Source organism: Mesoplodon densirostris, chromosome 9 (assembly GCF_025265405.1).
Source record: "Mesoplodon densirostris isolate mMesDen1 chromosome 9, mMesDen1 primary haplotype, whole genome shotgun sequence".
In the NCBI taxonomy this organism is placed as follows: Eukaryota; Metazoa; Chordata; class Mammalia; order Artiodactyla; family Ziphiidae; genus Mesoplodon; species Mesoplodon densirostris.
The window spans coordinates 107,805,813-107,825,294 of record NC_082669.1 but is presented as its reverse complement, the minus strand read 5'-3'; the positions used below and the strand labels follow the sequence as shown (position 1 = coordinate 107,825,294).

General features: G+C 59.1%; 1 protein-coding gene across 3 annotated transcripts; it reads right to left on the bottom strand.

The window, feature by feature from the left end:
- Positions 1 to 1,314: 1,314 nt before the first annotated feature.
- Positions 1,315 to 19,482, bottom strand: NOS3 (nitric oxide synthase 3). 3 transcript variants are annotated; one of them, XM_060107465.1, is made up of 26 exons: positions 19,325 to 19,482; positions 17,936 to 18,053; positions 17,471 to 17,619; positions 17,203 to 17,365; positions 15,541 to 15,632; positions 15,307 to 15,448; positions 14,967 to 15,106; positions 14,689 to 14,863; positions 14,096 to 14,197; positions 13,138 to 13,332; positions 12,936 to 13,009; positions 12,611 to 12,755; positions 12,262 to 12,366; positions 9,362 to 9,429; positions 8,677 to 8,793; positions 8,398 to 8,572; positions 6,485 to 6,617; positions 6,279 to 6,357; positions 5,976 to 6,163; positions 5,241 to 5,413; positions 4,418 to 4,628; positions 4,248 to 4,335; positions 3,107 to 3,228; positions 2,164 to 2,312; positions 1,565 to 1,759; positions 1,315 to 1,476 (listed from the first exon to the last, which is right to left on the bottom strand). In XM_060107465.1, exons 1-26 carry the CDS (start codon positions 19,480 to 19,482, stop codon positions 1,315 to 1,317), a joined length of 3,618 nt encoding a protein of 1,205 aa, XP_059963448.1. The 3 variants fall into 3 exon arrangements, with proteins under 3 accessions (XP_059963448.1, XP_059963450.1, XP_059963449.1); XM_060107467.1 differs by having other exon boundaries at positions 17,471 to 17,599; positions 18,006 to 18,053; XM_060107466.1 differs by having other exon boundaries at positions 17,936 to 18,038.

Here is a 19,482-nt window from a genome sequence, read left to right as displayed (position 1 = left end):
CTTCTCCAGCCACAGGCGATCGGATGAGGTAGAGTGGAAGGGCACGCCGAGCCCTCTTGAAAGACCCCCGTGGATGCTTTAGCTGGGCAGAACTTGGGAGTCAGTGATGAACTCGCCCCGGAGAAGAGAGAACGGGTAGGAGAGGAGATGCCCAAGGCATCGGGAAACATGTCTTAGAGACAGTCCTCACGTGGAGGGGCTAAGAGACAACTGTCTGTCCTGGAGTGGTCGCCTGGGAAGTGCCCAAGTGACCTCAAGTTGGAGGCCAAGCTACACATAAGGGAGCCATGAGGGACTGGACCTGAAAGGCAGTAGGTTCTTTTTTTTTTTGCGGTACGCAGGCCTCTCACTGTTGTGGCCTCTCCCGTTGCAGAGCACAGGCTCCGGACGCACAGGCTCAACGGCCATGGCTCACGGGCCCAGCCGCTCCGCGGCATGTGGGATCTTCCCGGACCAGGGCACGAACCCGTGTCCCCTGCATCGGCAGGCGGACTCTCAACCACTGCGCCACCAGGGAAGCTCCAGTAGGTTCTTTAGACACATCTGGAGTTTAGGTTCCCTTGGGACTTATGGAAGGGCATGGGGACTGTGTGAGTGGAAAGACTAGAGAGGCCTGATGTTTTCGGAGTTCACGTTGGTGTGATGTCTGAGGAAGCGGGTCTGGCCCCTCATCCTGTCTGAAACAAGCAGTAAAGTTTGCTCATGGCTTTGCTGCACAGCTTTGTGACCTTAGTCCTGGAATCCCCACTCCTGTCAGCTGACGACTGCACCTGCTTCTCAGTCCAGATCAGGGGGCAACACAGAACTGCCCGTGATTGGCTGGAAACCACCACTGTTCTCCAGCACTCCCTGTCAAAGAATTACCACCTCCACACTGTCTGCACAAGTTCAAAGACAAAGCTTGTCATTCATTCTGTAACTGTAATTGACAGCGCTGGGTTAGGCATCTTAGTAGCTCTCATAACTTCTGATCTGATCTCTTATGGTGAATCTTCAGTAATAAATATTTGAATGATTTAGAGATCAGGCTTCAAGATAAGGTACTTCCGAGAGAGGTGAGGGGAATCTAAAATTCACCTAAATAACACAAAAGGGCTCTGGAATACCACTGCTGGGAGACGGCCTTCCAGATTTACTCACACCTGGGGTAGGGAAACAGACCTAGACAGAGAAAGAGATATTCCCGGGAATCAGGCCAGTCTCCGCAGACTCTGGACAGAGGTGGGACGGCACCTCGGGAGGGGAGGGAGAGGTGGCTGGTTCCGGCCTGACGGCCCCTCTCTCCGCGAACTGAAGCGGAAAGCAAGAGGGCTCTCAGGGGCCAGGGGTGTCTGAGCCGGGCGGGTCGAACGCCCAGGGCACTGCGCCCCGCATATGCCGCTCCTGCAAGGAAAAGCTCTGGGTGCGTATGCGGCTTGTCACCTCCTGGGTACGCAGCGTGAGCCCGAAAATGTCCTCGTGATAGCGTTGCTGATCCTGGCGGGGGAAAGAGGGCGGAAGATCAAAACCCAAGTCGGAGTTGCCCACGCGAGTGGGGGCGGCCCCCGGCCCCGCCCTTCCGCACCCGCAGCACGCCGATGACGTCGCCGGCCTCATCCAGCTCCATGTCGCCCTCTGTCGCCAAGATGCGCTGCACCGTCTGCAGGACGCTGGTTGCCATGGTGACATCACCGCAGACAAACATGTGGCCCCGCTCGAGGCACAGCACGCGGTGAACCTCAGCAGCCAGCTCCGTCCGTAGGATGTCCTGCACGTAGGTCTGAGGGGAGGCGGGGTCAGGGGCAGGCCCTGGCGGGGCACCAGGCAGGGAAGGGCATGCCCCGGGGGGAGCGGGTAGGGTGGGTCCTGGGTGCGGGAAAGATACCCAGCGCACCTGGTGGGGCCTTGGTGCTCTGGGGTGGGGTCTCAAGGGACGGAGCCAAGTAAGGGGCGGGGCATGGGTGAGGGTGGGTGAGACCCAAAGGGGCCTTGGCACGAGGGTGGAGCCTAGAGGGGGCGGGCGTCTGAGCGCCACTGGGTGGGAGCTGAGGGGTCGAGCGGAGGGTGCGCACCGCAGGGGCCGGGGCCGGCCTGGGCCTGGGCCTAGGCGCGCCGCTGGAGCGCACGTCGGTTCTTCCCCTGTCCCTCGCTTCGGGTTACCCCTGCCCCCTCAGGGTCCCGCACCTTAGGGCTGCCGGGTTCCCGGGAGAAGGCGGTGAGGACGCGGCCAAACACCCCGCGCTGCTGGGCATCCTGCACCTCCTCGCGGTAGAGATGGTCGAGCTGGGAGCACCGGCAGCCGAACACCAAGGTCATGGGGGCAGGCTGCAGCCCTGCAAGTATCACTGCGGCTTGGGAGAGCCCCCCAGCCCCCTCCTGGGGACACAGCCCTAGTGACACCTCCCACTGTCTACCCTCACCCAGGCTGAGGGGCCCACCCTTTCTGGCAGAAACAACCACTCAGCTGTTTGGCCTCTAGGAGAGTTGGGATGCTTTCACAGAGATCCTGCCTGACGCTGATTTACAGAGAAGCCGAAGGTCACAGGAGGTGGTGACTTCCCTCTGGTGGCATGGCCAGTAGTGACGCTGTGCTTCGTCTGGGGCTTCTGACTCCATGCCCTTTGTATCATCCAACGCTGCAGTCTGAGGCTGTCTGGCCCCTTCCCTGCTCTAAGCCCATATTCTCCCACACCTTCCTCTTAGTCACAAGCTCCCTTCTTTTGATTTACCAGCTGCCCTGGGCACCCCATGCCCAACCTGAACACCCTGTGGCTTCCTTGGGTCTCAGACACACCTAGGTGACCTCTGACCCAGTCCGGAGTCCACCTGGGGCATATCTGTCTTCTGAGTCCCAGCCCCACCTTCTCCAGACATCCGGGTTCCCTTTGTTGTTAATCCAATCCAGTACTACTTTGTGCTGGGCACCAGGAAGCCAGACCAACAGGGCGCTGCCCTCGCCTCTAGGCCCCTGACCCCCTGGTCTGATAAACTTCTTTTCACCTTTGTGGCCCTGTTCCTTGTCCTCTTTCCTACCTGGTTCCTGCCTGCTAGCCCCCTGCTCTTCTGTGCCCCTAAGTTGTGTGACTCCCTCCTGCCTTCCTGTCATTCCCTTGGGCCCCAGCCTCACCTTTACTCTCGATGTCGTGTAGCCGCTCCTGCCAAAATCCCCGGAAGGGGGCGATGCCAGTGCCTGGGCCCACGAGGATGCAGGGCAAGCTGGGATCAGGCGGCAGCCGGAAGGAGGGAGCCCTAGCCAAGAGACCCGCCATCAGGCCCACTTTGTTTCCCCACATCCCCCATTCTTATCAACCTCAGCAGGTTAGAGAGAGGAGAACTCAGCTTCCACTGAAAATGAGTTAATGCTTGTGCCTAGCTCGTTGTAAACGCAAAGTGTTTGATAAAAGAACTCTGCTGATTGGCAGAAACCTCCTGGACCTGTGGTTTCTGCAGGTTGGGTCAAAGGAAATAAAGCTTAAATTTGAATTGAAGAATGTTTTGATGTCTCAGTTCAGGAGATATAGAAAGTATGGGGAAGGGAAGGACAGACAGCCTTTTAGTTCATAATAGGTTCACTGAGTGTCTTTATTTTAAACCATAGCCTCGACATTGGCATTTGGTTTGTATTCACTAGATTGGCAGTTTATCTGTAATTTAGCCGGCTGGATGGGTTTGGGTCACTAGGCCTAGCTGGTGCCATCCTGGGAACACTTCTTTGTTCCACCTGAGACTTCCAGCTCCTGGGTGCTGGATGGGGCAGGACTTCTGAACACAGCAGGAGGGAAGGGTATCCTGAGATCCTTCACTTTCCTTCAGTGCTCAGTGTTACTGTGGTAACCTAACCAGTTCTCCCCAGACTAAATGCAGATAGGGCACGGTTCCCAAGTACCTGCCTGCCAACATCAGACTGACCCCGGAGATGTAGGGAGGAACACAGTACACCGTCTGAAAGCAACAGGGCCTGCTGGATGGAATTCCAGCCCCATCTCTGGGAAATGCAGTTTCAAGATAGGACCCTAAGTCCAAATTAGTGAAAGGCCCCAAATTTAGCCAGAGTTGTGAAATGGGTGCCCCGTCCTGGATATGTTAAGTGGAGCGTCCCTGCTCCCAATCACACCCTTCACCAAAGCTTCCACCCTCACCCTGTGCAACGGCCTGCCGATCTCTGCACCTGTCCTCGGCCATCTGTGATGCACTCTGCCACCCCTGCTTGGACAGACACTCTCTTCTTGGCACCTCTCCTGCCCCCCTCCCCCGCAGTGCTCACTTACCCCCTGATGAAGCAGGGTACGGGGTCTCCAGTCTTGAGCTGGCTCAGCCACGTGGAGCAGACTCCGTAGTGCAGGGGACCCAGCCCATCTAGGGGGTTGGGGAGGGAGGGGGCCAGTGAGGGTCCATCCCGGGGTCACGGTGTGGCCCTGCCCCTGCTCCCCAGCCTCACCTTGGGTCCTGTATGCCAGCACAGCTACTGTGAGGTGGATCTCTCTTGGATGGGTGCTGGGTGCTGAGCTGACCGAGTAGTACCGGGGCTGGAGCAGGGGCAGCTGAGTGAGGAGCAGCGGGGCGGGCAGTGCCACGGACGGAAACTGCTCGAGCACCTCCAGCAGGGTGGGGCAGCGGAACCATTTCCACTCCTCGTAGCGTCGGGGGTCCTGGCGGGGGCGGGGGGCAGTGAGCTTGGAACCTGCTAGCCCTGCCTGATGACCTCCCTTCTTGACCCCTCCGGAGCTAAGCCTCCTGGGGTTTCTCCCTCCTCAGTAGTTCAGGCCAACAAACATTTCCTGAGCACCTTCTCCGTGCTTTTTTTTTTGTTTTTTTGTTTTTTTGTTACGCGGGCCTCTCCTGTTGCGGAGCACAGGCTCCGGACGCGCAGGCTCAGTGGCCATGGCCCATCTTCCCGGACCGGGGCACGAACCCGTGTCCCCTGCATTGGCAGGTGGACTCTCAACCACTGCGCCACCAGAGAAGCCCCTCCGTGCTTTTTTTTTTTTTTTTTTTTCATCCTTTTGGCTGTGCTGTGTGGCATGTGGGATCTTAGTTCCCCAACCAGGGATTGAACCCACACCCCCTGCTGTGGAAGCGCAGAGTCTTAACCACTGGGCCGCCAGGGAAGTCCCCTCCGTGCTTCTTTAAGGCGAGAGAATTCAGAGGTGAGTAGGAACTCCAGAGCTGGGTCTTAGAGCCCCGGCACGATAGCCAGGTGGGCTCCCCTCCTGGCTCGTCCTACCTCACCGGCCCCTGCTCCCCACTGGGGTGGCCCCCACCTGGCTGAGGGTCTCGAGCTCTTGCTGTTCACTGGGCTCTTCAGCCAGGGTGCTCAGCAGTCGAAGAAGTTGAGGGCTGGGCGGGGAGGTGATGTCGAGGAAAAAGGTGAGAGCCTGGCGCAGCGTACACGGGGGCAGCCGGGGGTCCCGCACCCAGCCGGGAGGAGGGCCACCTGCGGGGGTGTACGGGGAGCTCTGAGGAAGGGGCCGAGCTGGAATTGCATTGTCTGGGGAGTACAGGGGGACGAACCACCTCACGGTGTCTTATCAGAGGCCTGGGCCTCGAACAGTGGTGGTGGGCCTGTATGGCCAGCCCCTGTGAGTGTGAGTGTGTGTGTGAGTGTGAGTGTGTGTGTGTGTGTGTGTGTGTGTGTGTGTGTGTGTGTTTGAGGGCCCCTGCTGGACTGGGGTGGTCTGGGCTCCTGCCTTTCCCCACCCAGCTTGTTTGAACTCCAGGTACTGGTGCAGCAGAAGGTAGACCCGATGCCAGCTACAGAGCGGGCTAGGCTGCCGGAGGTGGGTGGAGTGGGGAAGCCTTTGGAAGAAGCCCAGAGGGAGGGGCGGCTTTCTGCGGCGGGGGTGTCGGGGAGTTCTGAGAAGGGAGCCGCCCTCAGTGGACCGTCCAGCAACAAGGCCAGCCCGTCAGGAGGCGGCACACTGCCTGTGAGTGGAGGTGGCCACCTTCCACCAGATCCTGAGGGGACCCTGGGGACCAGAGGGGTGGAGCCCCCTCACCTGGGCTGCCCTTCTCCAGCTGCTCCACTGCCACAGACTCGGTGGGCGGCGGCGGGTCCTCCACGCGGCTCATCAGCGCCTCCACGAGCCCCGGCCGGTTGGGCGGGCAGATGCCTATGTGGTCCCCCGGCTGGTACTGGAGCCCCTCCTGGCCTCCAGTGTCCAGGCGCACCAGGATCGTGGCCCGGCTGGGGGTGGGGAGAGGGGGCAGTTATAGGAGGACTGGGCAGGAGGGGGGCAGAGTCAGGGTCTGGGGGACGAGGGGCAGGGGCCGGCGTGGTGGGGCCCATTGGTCCTCCTCACGTGGACTTGCTGCTTTGCAGGTTTTCCACCAAGAGGACTGTGGCCTGGAACATCTTCCGCCTGTGCACGTGGATCAGGCCTGAGGGGCGGGGGGCAGATGAGACAGCGTTGGAGCCAGGGACCTTGGCCTGGCCCCTGAGTGAGTCGGTCCCGGGCCCCAGGGGAGCTGGGGGTTCAGCAGAGTCAGGGTGAAATCAGGGCCGCACCTGGCAGCAGCTGGAGGCCCTCGGCCTGGGCGCTCAGCCGGTACCTCTGGCGTTTCCAGCTCCGTTTGGGGCTGAAGATGTCCTGGGCCGCGGCCTTGGCATCCTCCCCCACGCAGAACGTCTCACAGGAGGCCTGGGGGGTGAGGAGGTGAGGGCTGAGGCCCTGGGCAGCGAGGAGCTCAGCTCAGCGGCGCTGATGCGGGGGATGGAGCTGGGCCTGCTGGGGCCCCAGTCACCACATCCCATTCCTGGGGCTGCCAGAGCAGAGGCGCCGGTCTCAGGCTCGCACCTGTGGGACAGGCACCCCTGGGGGCAGGAGGGAGAACGGAACCCAAACGGAGGCTGAGGCCGACGGCATCGTGTCCTTCGGCCCATTTCGTGTCTTGGCCGCTGTGTTAGCTATTCCTTTGCATGTATTTTTGTCACGTCCATTTGTTAGTTAATCTGGTGAGTGTTAATCTCGTGTCCCAAGGAGCACAGAGGTTGACACACGGAAGCTTCAGCGAACGCATCTATGCGTTCAGACCTGTGTTCACATTCTCACTCCTAGACTTAACCGCTTGCAGGCCTCTGTTTCCCCATCTTTACACCTCCTTAGGGTCTGCTGAAGATTAAATGACATGCTTACATAAAGCCCTTAAGAGCTCCTGGAGTGGGCACAGAATTCCGGTGGCCTTGGGAGGAGTCTCTGGCTGGTCTGTCTTCCCCTGCACTGCACACCAGGGGCTAGAGGGGGCCCCTGGGGCAGGACCCCGGGAGGGTGTGTATCCTATTTGTTTCTGCTCAGGTGCAAGCCTGGCAAACAGCTTGGCCGGCCATCAGCTTGAAATCTAGGGCTCACCCATGACTGGTTTCTCCCATCCGTATCTATCACCAGTCCTGCTAATCTTTCTTTTGTGTGTGTAGAGTCTTCCTTCCTTCCTTGGCCCCCTCCCTTCCTTCCTACCCCCACTGCTCCCACCCTGCTTAGCTCAGAGCCTTCCTGCTTCTGGTTGGATGCTCCTCCCGTTGGCCCTGTGTCTCTAAAGTGGTGTCCCCAAGCCTCATGCCCTCTCCTCCCTTCTCTTGCCCCACTCGCAGCTTCCTGCCGATTCCCTTTGTCTGGATTCTTTAGTCTTGTTTCCCGTTCCCTCTTCTTCTCCCCAACAAACACTCCACCTGTGCTGGCCGGCCCTCCTCCTGGGATGCCCTCCTGCTGGGATGCCCTCCTGCTGGGATGCCCTCCTGCTGGGATGCCCTCCTGCTTGCCATCAGTCCAGACCCGCTGAGCTCAAGCCTGGGGACCTTGGTGGGGCCAGCGCTGCCCTGGAGCAGTGTTAGGACTGCGAGAAGGAGGCCCGTTCAGCTCTGGGCATGATCCCCAGACCAGGCAGAGCTGCTCTGGAGGAAGCCCAGGCTTAGGAAGTCATAGCTCTGGGCTGGCCCCTCCTGTACTCCCCTAGCCTAGGACCCCCTCCAGTCCAGGCACCGCCCCAAACCTGCCTAGCCTCAGACTTCCTGTAGTTTCTCAGCTTCAGCCCTTGCCTCTGACTAACCCTCTCTTGATCCTTCCCTTCTCCCTCCATCCTGCCCTGCGCCCCTCCCTCTGTGCCCTTGGGGGAGGGGGTGGACAGCCCGAGCAGGCCTGAGGCTCCCGCCTGCGCCTGCAGGGGCCCGGACACCCGTGCTGTCAGGGCCATGTCGTCCCTCACCATTCGACTCAGCCAGAAGGGCTGGCTGTGCAGTGGTAAAACGAGGGTGGATTTTGGAGGAACAGGAAGGGGCCAGAGAACCCAACGAGCCCGGGCATCAGTGAGGGCCCCGCCTCTGTAGGTATGGCAGGTCTCGGGAGCAGATGTCCAGGCTGGAGTGACTCAGAATTGGGGGGGGGAGGGTGGCGGGAGCGAGATGTCGGGACGAGCCCGGGGGCTCACCTGGAAGGCAGCCTGGGCCCAGCCACGGAAGGCCTCCTCCTGGCCGCAGAGCTCATCGCCCTGGCCCAGCTGAAGCAGCCGCTCCCCTCCCAGCTCTTCCAGCCGCGTGTCCACCGCACGAGCAAAGGCGCAGAAATGGGGGTACGCCCGGGAGCCCAGCCCAAACACACAGAACCTGGGGTGCAGGGAGCCATCAGCGGAGGCCACCTCGTCCCCCGCTCCCCCTGGGCCCAGGCAGCTTGCCTCCCCCGTGGCTCCCCTCGCCAAGCCTCCCCGGACCTGAGGGTCCCCAGCGCCCCTGCGCTGTCGGTATTACTGGACTCCTTCCTCTTCCGCCGCCAGGAGGACACCAGCGGGTCTGAGCAGGAGACGCTGTTGAAGCGGATTTTGTAACTCCTGCAAGAGAGGAGGGAGACGGGGTGTCACAGGGGACTGGAGACCAGGAGGGGCCCAGACGTGGCCGGGGGACAGCCTCAGGGTCTCCGGAGCAGGCTTGGGATTGGGGCTGCGGCCCCAGGGTGTCTCTGAGCCTCCAGGCCCTGCCTCCCCTCCTGTCTCTGAAGACCTCAGGACTGACGGCCCCTTAAAGCCCCAGGGCCTGGAGTTGGGGGGTCACAAGGAAGAGGAGGAAGAGGGTGTCCTGAGGCTGCGTGAGGGCTGAGGCCTCCGCTCAGCTGTCCTCCAGCTTGTTGGGAAAATGACGTGCGGAGCCGGGCCTCTCACTGCTGTGGCCTCTCCCGTTGCGGAGCACAGGCTCCGGATGCGCAGGCCCAGCGGCCATGGCTCACGGGCCCAGCCGCTCCGCGGCATGTGGGATCTTCCTGGACTGGGGCATGAACCCATGTCCCCCGCATCGGCAGGCGGACTCTCAACCACTGCGCTACCGGGGAAGCCCCCTCCTTTCCTTTTGTGTCTCCAGATGCTTCCCTGTCCCCCCACCCCCAAAACTCCCATCCCTACTCACTTGTGTTGTTCTGGCCGAGGGGAGCTGTTGTAGGGGCCCGACATCTCCATCAGGGCTGCTGCAAAACTCTGGCGAGGGCAAACGTTGGCATCACGATTAGTTTTGTTTTATTTCAAACTATACAGAAGTTCATACTACACTGGACTGGCCCTTGTTATTATTATTTATGACCTTAAATTTTAATTTGTTTTGAACATTTCAAAAAAGAGGTATTGCCTTTTTGAAAACATTACAGAAGGGTGTAAAGTAATAAAAGAGAAACTCTACCCTTCCCTTCCCTCCAGTCTCATCCCCCAAGTCATGTGTACCATGGACAGGTGTTAAACTTTCTATAGTTTATTTTTTAAAGTAAAAATGGGATCATATTATGTTTACCTGCTTTTTGTCGATAACCTATCATGGATATCCTTCCAGGTCAACACACCAAGATTGACCTCATTCTTTTTTTTTTTTTTTTGGTCGCACTATGCGGCTTGTGGGATCTTAGTTTCCTGGCCAGGGATCAAACCCGGGCCCCCTGCAGTGGAAGCACAGAGTCCTAACCACTGGACTGCCAGGGAAGTGCCAGACCTCATTCTTTCGAATGACTACATAGCATCCCATCATTTGTAGGTACCATCATGTATGAGACTTCCCCTTGCCTGGGGACATCTGGATGGTCTATGCACAATGCTCGAACACTCATATACGCCTGTTTCCTCCTTTGCGTATTTCAGTAGGGTAGTCCTTAGACGTGGAACTGCTGAGTCAGAGGATTTAAAAGCTTGGTGGCGCAGTCAAATGGTCCTCTAGCATCAGGATAGAGGAATGCTCTGTCCACACTGGATGTGACCAGTCCAGTCTGATAGGTGGAAAATGGCTCTCAGTCTCCCTGCATTGCCTTGATCACTAGTGGCACTGATATCTTCTAGAAAGCTGAGCTGTATCATATGCTGTCACGGAAATAGCTTAGAACTACACGCGACAATCTTTACACAGGAAAACCCAAAACGCGGCAAGGCCATAATATCCTAGAGTTAACTGTAGATGCATTTAGATGATGAGTCTATAGGTTCACCGTAATTAGCAAGTACTACCTTAATTTTATTTGTTGAACATTTTCTTGAAGTGTAATGTACATACAGAAAAGCACCCATGTTATAAATGCACAGCTTTACGGATTTTTGTAAACTGAACCTACCTGTGTAATCAGCATCCCGTCAAGAAACATCACCAGCATCCTAGAAGTCACCTTGGGGTCACCCCACCCCATTTACTCCCCACCCCCTCTCTGGGGTAACCACCCGGTCCCCTGATTAAAACCCCACGGAATTGTTTTGCCTCTTTCTGAAGCTGATACAAAGTGAGCCCATGGTCTGATTCTTTCGTGTCTGGCTTCTTTCCCTCTGTGTGATGTTTGAGATTCATCTGTTTTGTTGGGTGTGGTTGTATTTTGTTCACCTCATTGCTGCATTGCATTTGAATAGACCGTGATGTATTTATCCATTCTACGGCTGAGAGTCATTTGAACTGTTTCCAGTGTGGGGAACTGTTTCCAGTGTGGGGATATCATGAACAGTGCTGCTATAAATATTCTTGTTTGTGTTGTTAGTAAATATATGCCACTTTCTGTAGGGCAAATTCCTAGGTTTGCTCCATTTAGAAAAATTTGAGGTAAAGTGTACATACATTGAAATGCACGGAACTTAAGGGTTCAGTTCAGTTGGTTTGGCTGTACGGCAGTTTCATTAAAAAAAAGAAAAAAAAAGTTAAACATAACATCTACCCACTGACCTAGCAGTCCCACTCCTAGGTATTTATCCAAGAGAAATGAAAACATAAGGCCACAAAAGCCTTGTACAGAAATGTTCATAACAGCTTTATTCACAATAGCCAAGCGCTGGAAATGGCCCAGGTGTCCGTCAGCAGTGAAGGAGAGAAATAAGCGGCTCATGCCACGGGTGTGGCTCAGCCACAGAGAGGAATGAACCACTGAATCACTCAACAGCGAGATGAACGTCCAAAGCAGGGTGAGTGAAAGAAGCCAGCATACCGTGCTCCCCTATCTGTGATGTTCTAGACCAGGCGATAGGACTCAGGACGGTGGTCGCCTTTGGTGGGGAGATGGGGAGGTGGCTTGACTTGGGGAGTTGACAAGGGGACTTTCTAAGTGATGGAAATGTTCTCTGTCTTGATAGGGTTGTGGGTCACATGGATGTAACTCTTACTTTTGTACTGAAAAAAGTGAGTGACTCTAGTTTCTTTAAAAGGCAGATCAGAAGCAGGACTGAATGGGCAGCAAGGCAGGGGAGAAGGCTTCCGTGAGCATTCTGCTCTAGGGGACTTGAGGAGGTACTTAGTGCTGAGAAGGCATTTAGAAACAGAAGCAGATAAGGGCTCCAGAAATGAATGCTCCTGGGGGTGGCCAGAGACAGAGAAGCAGGAAGGACAGTGATTAACAATAACGTATTCAGTGGTGGGTCTCTAGTTTGTTTCTTTCAAGATTTGTTCAGAAAGTGCAGTTTCCTAATCTCTGTTGGCATCTGAGCAGTGCTCTTTTCTTTTGTTAAGAAAAGAAGAAATGACAAAGCTGAGATCCCGCTTTAAGTGCCGTCTTTCCCATTTATCAATGCCTGGCCAGCCAGGAAGTGCCTTCCGTGTATTAAGCACTTGCTCTGATAATGGAAGTGACTTGGGGACCCAGCTAAGCAGGTGTGTCTGTGTGTGTGTGTATGTGTGCGGGCAGCCGCAAGGGTGGGCCTGGAGTGTGGCTTGTGCAGGCCCTTGGGTCCCAGTGGACTGTCCACGCTCCTACTCTCACGGCATCTCCGCTTTCCATCATGGGGTTGGGGGTCCTGCCCAGCCATTCCAATTGTGAGTCTCCCTTCATTCCCAGCGGCCCCTTTCCTGGCAGGCCTCACCTCTCCATTCTCTGGGGGATCGCCGTTCCCAAAGGTGCTGGTCACCACCACCACCAGCGTCTCGTGCTCCAGGGACACCACGTCATACTCATCCATGCACAGGACCTGTGGCCAAGGAGAAGACCATGTCCTGGGGACTTGTGCTGCGCTGTCCTGCTTCTTTTTATTCTAGCCCTCTCGGCAGGGCAAGATTCAGGCCCCGACTCCGTCCCTGAATCCCTGAGGATCCCGGGGTTCCTCGTGGGCCCTGCCTTGTGACCCTCTCCTGTTCTCCAGGGTGTGTCTGAAGGTGGGGGCAGACCCCCCCCCCGCTTCTTTTCAGATCCCTGCCCTCTGGGCTCAGTCCTACCCGAGGGTCGAAGGCCTTCCGGAAGAGCCTCCCCAGCTGCTGTGCATAGCTCTGGGCCCGGCCGGTCTCGGAGGCGTACAGAATCGTCGCCTTCACTCGCTTCGCCATCACGGTGCCCATGAGTGAGGCAGAGATCTTCACCGCACTGTGGGCAAGGGTGGGGTGAAGGGGTCCCAGGCGCACAGAGACAGGCCCTCCCCAGGCGCGTGACCCAAGCAAGGTCTTGGTGGGTGTGGAGGGGTGGAGTGCCCAGACCACTGCTGGCGATGGGTGGGGGGAGGGTCTGGGTGTGTGGGAGGGAGGGCAGCCCTCCCAGGGCACCTACTTGGCCACTTCCTTAAAGGTCTTCTTCCTGGTGATGCCGGTGCCCTTGGCTGTGCTCCCCTTCCAGGGGTCTGGCTACAGGGAAGCGATGGGGTGGGGGCGGGAGTGGAGGGAGAGGTAAGGAGAGAGAACAGAAGGCTGGAGGCCCCTGGGGCTGCTCAGTTAGAGCTGGCATGGTGGGCATGAGCCAGTGGGGTGGGCACCTGGTAGCGGAAAGCAGGGGACAGGATGTAGTTGACCATCTCCTGATGGAAGACTGGAGTGAGGCTGCCCGAGATGGGGGGCACGATCCAGGCCCAGTCGGCAGGGCAGCCCCCCCTGGCCTTCTGCTCGTTCTCCAGGTGCTTCATGAAGGAGGCTGTAGCAGCGTGGTGGTCCACAATGGTCACTTTGGCGAGCTGGGGTGAGGGCGGGCAGGCGGGACGGGCTTAGACTCAGCCCTCAGGCCCTGCGCGTCCGCCACCCCAAACCTAACATCTACGGTCTTCCCTGAACCGGTGTCGTCCCTAACTGCGGCACGCGTGGTCAGGCTCCAAATTCAGCAGGCAAAAGGAGCTCCAGGGCCTCCCTGGTGGCGCAGTGGTTGAGAGTCCGCCTGCCGATGCAGGGGACACGGGTTCGTGCCCCGGTCCGGGAAGATCCCACATGCCGTGGAGCGGCTGGGCCCGTGAGCCATGGCCGCTGGGCCTGCGCGTCCGGAGCCTGTGCTCCGCAACGGGAGAGGCCACAACAGCGAGAGGCCCGCATACCGCAAAAAGAAAAAAAAAAAAAAAAAAAGGAGCTCCAATCTGTGTTCTCTGTATGCCTCCCACACCAAAATAGCCGAAACCCTTGAGACCACATAGAAGTACTCAGCAGGCACTCGTTTCCTCAAATTACAATGCTCAGCACGCCCTCGTCCTGGAATTAGAGTTTCCAGAATCCAGTGGGTCCCACAAACTGCAATACCCAGTATGCCCTGGGGACCAGAATTACTGAGCATGCCCTAATCGGCTAGGTTCCCATAATTACAGCGCCTGGGACTACAGGCCTGGCGGGCCCCATGGCGCTCAGACTCGGGAACTCCTTCCAGCTTTCTCCGACCCCCGGCCCAGTTTCTAAGTGCCTCCCTCTCTTCCAGCCCCAGTCCCTTGCGCTCCTGGCCAGTTGGGGCCTGTGTACCTGGTAACTGTGCAGCACAGCCAAGTTGATTTCCACGGCTGCCTTGTCTTTCCACAGGGATGAGGTGGTCCGGGTATCCAGGTCCATGCAGACGGCCACATCCTGGGAGCAGGGGTGCACAGCAATGGTTGGCAGGGGGTGGGGGAGGGTGGGCGGAGAACATTTTTGTCTCCAGCTCATGAGTGGAAGGGGTGAGGGTGGGTGGGTGGCCAGCAGGAGGCCTGACTGCTTCATTTGGGGCTGATTCAGGTTCCTGCCTGCAAAGGCACCACAGGGCAGAGAGGGGCCCTGGGGCCGGCCACTTCTCAGCCCCGGGCCTTAATTTCTCATCTCTAAAATGGGTTTTAACATGTTTTGAGTCAAAATATGCTTTGAGAAACTGATGAAAGCTACAGCTGCAGCTCCTATCCCCAGAAAAATAACTGCGTCTTCTCACGCAGGCACGTACACCCCTTTGCCCTGACCTTGGTGGTCCCAGAGCCCTCCTCTGCAGTTCTAGGTCAGGAGGCAGACCGGACCTGACCTTGTTCAGATTCTCCATGTTGCCGACATCCTGTACATGCCCCCAACCCCCCCGCCCCACTGGTCCTCACCTCCAGGATATTGTAGCGGTGAGGATCACACAGGTCCCGCGTGCCAATCTCCGTGCTCATGTACCAGCCGCTGAAGGGGGCTGCAGGGAACTCCAGGCCCCCAATTTCCAGCAGCATATTGGACACTGCTGGGAGGGCGTACCAGCGCAGGCCCAGGGCCGAGAACCACTCCAGCCTGGGGGCGTGAGGGCGTGGGATCAGCCCTGTGGAGCCTTGCCTACCTGGCCATCCCCTGGGCAGCCCCCTCCTCCACCCGTCCCGGCCCCTCTCGTGCTCACGTGGGGTGCTCCAGGGGCACCTCGAGGACCAGTTCGGGGGGCAGAACAAACAGTTCTGGAGCCTCATCTGGGGTCTGGAGCAGCAGGGGCAGTACATCAAAGCGGCCGTTTCCTGGGGTCCAGCCGTGCTGGATGCAGAGCTGCGGGGAGAGGGGCCGCAGATGGGAATGAGGGGCCCAACCTTGTGTCCTCCTCAGGGACCTCCTTCTTTGGCATCTCCCATCCTTCGTCTCAATGAGGTCGCCTCTCCCTGCTGCGCTGACCGCTCTTTGACTGGACCCTTTTGCCTCCTCCCAGAGCCCTCGGGCTGGCCTCCCCGCTTCCACCTGCCCACGCCCACCTCGGTGATCTCCACATTGGCTGGGTCCCCCCTCACGGAGCCGTCCTGCTGCCTGTAGCCCGCGTAGCGCACCAGTTGGCTGTTCCAGATTCGGAAGTCTCCGCGGCCCGGAGTGCGCTGGGGGAACACTGTGATGGCCGAACTGACGTGGGGACGAGAGCTGGTCAGAGCCCAAGTTCACTGCCTGTGCCTGGGGGAGGGGTCGGGGTCTCGAGCAGGGCGGGGGGCACTTACCGGAGGTTGCCCCGGTTGGTGGCGTACTTGATGTGGTTGCAGATGTAGGTGAACATCTCCTGTGCAGAGCTGCAATCCCGTGCATCAAACACCTGAGCCATCCGAGGCAGGGAGACAGGAGGGAGATGGGGATCTTGAGTATCAGCCCCAGGAGAAGGCAAGGACGCAGGGCAGGGACTAGTGACCTTGTCTGCAGCCTTCGAAGGCTGGTGGGGGGGGTCACAAGCTGTGAACCATGGTTCTTTCTCCTCTCAGGAGCCTCCCTGACCATTTGCACCCACACTGACCCTTCCTGCCCTGCACCCCACACACCCGGCATAGTCTGGCCTGTTCCTTATCTGCTTGCCGGGGCAAGTGTCTCCCCATCCCTACAGAAGCTGACCTGGCACCTGGTACAGAGGAGGGACACAGTCACTGCCAAACTGATGATCGGGGCAGGGCACCAACTGATGGGGGTGCCACCTGGGGGTGTGGGTGGCGAGTTCCCCATTTCTCATGGTGCTCAAGCAAAAGCAGGTGACCCCAGCCAGTCTTCTGACTCTCCTTGAGCACACGGATGATGGGAATTGGGGTGGCTGCAGTAGGTGGCCTCCGGGGACTCTGCCCATCCTGACATTCCGAAGCAAGGAGGAGCCATCCTGACTGGTGGGGTGGAGGCCCCAGCAAGAGGCTGGGAGGTCCCTTTCCTGCTTCAGGGAGGAGGGGACTTGTGTTGGTGATAGGGTCAGCGGTGACAGTGGCTGGCCTGGGGCCAACAGCGGGGTCAAATACGGAATCTCTGATGGGTTCAGAGTTGAGCTAGAGCTTTGAACAAGTTCAAGCGTTTTGTTAAGTGTCAGACAGGATTGTTCTGATTTTATTTGAGCCTCCTTTGGGATTTACTCAGCACATGGCTTTCTTCCAAAATCTCTGGTGTCCGGTTACAACTAAGGAGGCCAAGGTCATGGATCCAGTTCCCCTGTGGGTCAGCTTATTTCTGGTAGGGCCGGGCCACAGGCTGTTCCAGTAGCCCAGGGGAGCTTGAGTCACATGGCAGGGCGTGTGAAGGAGGGTGTGAGGCCCAGGCTCTGGGGGACTGGGAGGGAGCAGTGTGTTTGGGGTGAGGACGCTGGGCTGGGCAAGCGGGGGCCTTTTTTTTTTTTTTTTTTTTTTTGCGGTACACGGGCCTCTCACTGCTGTGGCCTCTCCCTTTGCGGAGCACAGGCTCCAGATGCGCAGGCTCAGTGGCCATGGCTCATGGGCCCAGCCGCTCTGCGGCATGTGGGATCTTCCCGGACCGGGGCACGAACCCGTGTCCCCCGCATCGGCAGGCGGACTCTCAACCACTGCGCTGCCAGGGAAGCCCGGGGGCCTTTTTTGGAAGAACTGCTCTCGTTGCTCTGACCACACCCCCCAGGGATCACCGCTCAGCTGTCCTCACCTACTCAGTGCGTCCCTCTGTCCATCTGGGTGATTCTCCCCACCGGACAGCCAAGGTGCTGCTATGGGGCTTAATGACCAGGTGTTAGCTGCCGGGCTGTGGGCTCCCCTGGGGTAGAGGGAATGGGCGGGGTCTCCCCACTGCTCGGGACCCCCTCGGGAAGCCTCAGGAACTGTTGCACCCCATCTTTTCCTCTCCTGTGTCCCCCGTCCCCACACTGGGTGCTGGCTAGCCAGCCTCACCTGCAGCTTCCCCCACTGGATCCGGCCCACGCAGCGGGGGGCGTTGCGCCAGGCCTGCTTGGCCCCGAACACCAGCTCGCTCTCACGAAGCTGGTACGTGCCCGTGGCTGCTACCTCGGCTTCCACTTCCTGAAGCCGCTCTGTGTGAGCCTGGGAGCCGCTCCTGGGGAGGAGAGGGGAGCAAGAGGAAGCCGTGGGCGGGGGAGGGCCCCCAGGCTTGGTGAGGGCTTGGCGAGGGTGGGCTGCGGGTCTCGGGGGAGGGGCTTACCTCTTGATGGAGCTGTAGTACTGGTTGATGAAGTCCCTGGCCTGGATCAGCAGCTGCTCGGCGGGTGGAGGGCCCTGGGAGGGTCGGCTCTGCAGTTTCCGTGGAAACACCAGGGAGCCTAGGCAGCGTCTGGGGGTGCAGGGCCCGTCCTGGGTTGGGGTGGGGGGCGGTGGCCAAGAGAGGAGGGAGCATCAGGTCAGGACCAGATTGGGGCTGGGGGGCAGGGCCTGGAGGCAGAGTCTGGGGCAGAGGGAGGGAGGGTCCCGGGAGGTGTGGGTTGGGTCCCCCCCGCCCCCAGACTGGATATAGCCGGGAGGTTGGGCTGGGTTAGGGAGGCTGAGAGTGATCAAAGCCCCTTGCACGTTCCTTAGCTCGTCAGGTTCTTCCCGGTCTCCTCTCCCTTTGAGGGGACGGGCCTCAGCCATCTTGACCTTGACTTGGGATATGGGGGGCTCCAGGCCTTACCTGCTGTGACTGCGCACACAGAGTGTCGTAGGTGATGCTCCCCACCTCCCAGTTCTTCACGCGAGGGAACTTGGGCCCCTCTGGAGGCCGGGTTAGCTGGGGGCTGTTGGGAGCCGGGCTGGGGTCATGGGAGAAAAGTGTGTGACCCTTTGGACGTGCCCCAGAGACCTCTCCGACAGCATTAAGCATCCAATGATTGCTTGCTTGCTTGCCATGTGCTTTCTCACCCTTCCTCCCAGCCCTCGCAACAGCCTTGGAAGGTAAGCAATAGTGCACCCCGTTTACAGATGAGAGGTCTGAGGCTCGGAGAAGTCAAGGATCTTGCCAAGGGCCGCACGGGCAGAGCCGCCCCTTCTCCACCCAGGCCCGCCTCACTCCTCTGGATGCTCAGCCAGACCCTGGGCTCCCGGGGCTGCGGCGCTGGGATCCTGAGGCCCTGGACCAAGGCTGGGTCCTCATCCCCACTGCCTCCTCTGGACGTGGGGTGTCCAGCCCCCTGAGGTTGAGATGAGCCCGGCCTGGAGGGGACGGAGCCCCAGGAAACCCCAGCAGGGATTCCTCAGCCCAGATTTCCCTCCCGCCTCAGAGGCCTTATCACTTCCTCCCAGGGCTGCCAGCCCAGCCTCGGGGAGGAAGGGAGGGACGCAGGCCTCCGTGCGCCTGTGCAGCCAGGCCCCCTGGCCCCTTCGCCCTTCCGCGCAGAGCTGCCTGCAGCCCGGCCACCCCGGCTGGCCTGTCACCCCACTTGGCCTCGGGCTGCGTCCTTACTCTCTCCAGGGACCTCTGCCCCAGGGGCGCCCCTGCTGGGGTCTGGGGCTGCAGGGTCAGTTTTGGGGTTGATGGCCAGTGGGAGGAGGGGTCTGGAGCAGGGGAAAAGGGCCTAGCTGCTCTCCCTTCTCAGTTCCTCCCGAGTGCCTCGGTCTCTCCCCCATCCTCTCACTCCCTTGTACCTACCTCTCCCCAGCTCCTTTCCACTCCTCTTAAATAATCATGGCTGTTTGTCGGTCTTACCGTGAACTAGAAACTTAACAACAACTCCATGGGGTCAAGTACTGCTATATCCATATTTTGTATAAATGGAGGTTCAGAGAGGTTAAGTAACTTGCTCAAAGTCAAACAGCTCTTGGCAGCAGAGCAGCATTCAGACCCTGGCCCTTTGCACCTGGTAAGCTGGCACTCTTACCCCCGACCTTCACCTGTTGCCTGCCGGCCTGGATCCCGGTCTCTTGTCTGAGCCTCCCTGACCATCTTGTTCTGTCCACGCTGACAGCCGTTTGGGTTGGCGACCTGGCCCTCCTGACTGGGCTGCAGGCTCCAGCCCTTCCAAGCTGGGCCTTTAGGCCTTGACCTGCCCCCCTGCCACCTGTTCCTAGCCTCTGCAGCCCTCACCTGTGGTCTGGCGCGGGCGGGGGTGCGGGTGCCGGTGCCCGGCTGGGCTCGGGTGCTGGGGAGGCCGGGCCCTGCTTGCTGCACAGCCCGAGGCCCAGCCCTAGCCCCAGGCCGCAGGGTGGCCCGGGCTCCTGGCCCACGCTCTTCAAGTTGCCCAT

Coding starts and splice junctions, on each gene's coding strand:
- NOS3 (XM_060107465.1), bottom strand. CDS start 19,482: ATGGGCAACTTGAAGAGCGTGGGCCAGGAGCCCGGGCCACCCTGCGGC. Junction 4,629..5,240: donor AGCTCGAGACCCTCAGCCAG/GTGGGGGCCACC, acceptor CGCCCCCGCCAG/GACCCCCGACGCTACGAGGA. Junction 1,760..2,163: donor GGGAACCCGGCAGCCCTAAG/GTGCGGGACCCT, acceptor GCCTCCCCTCAG/ACCTACGTGCAGGACATCCT.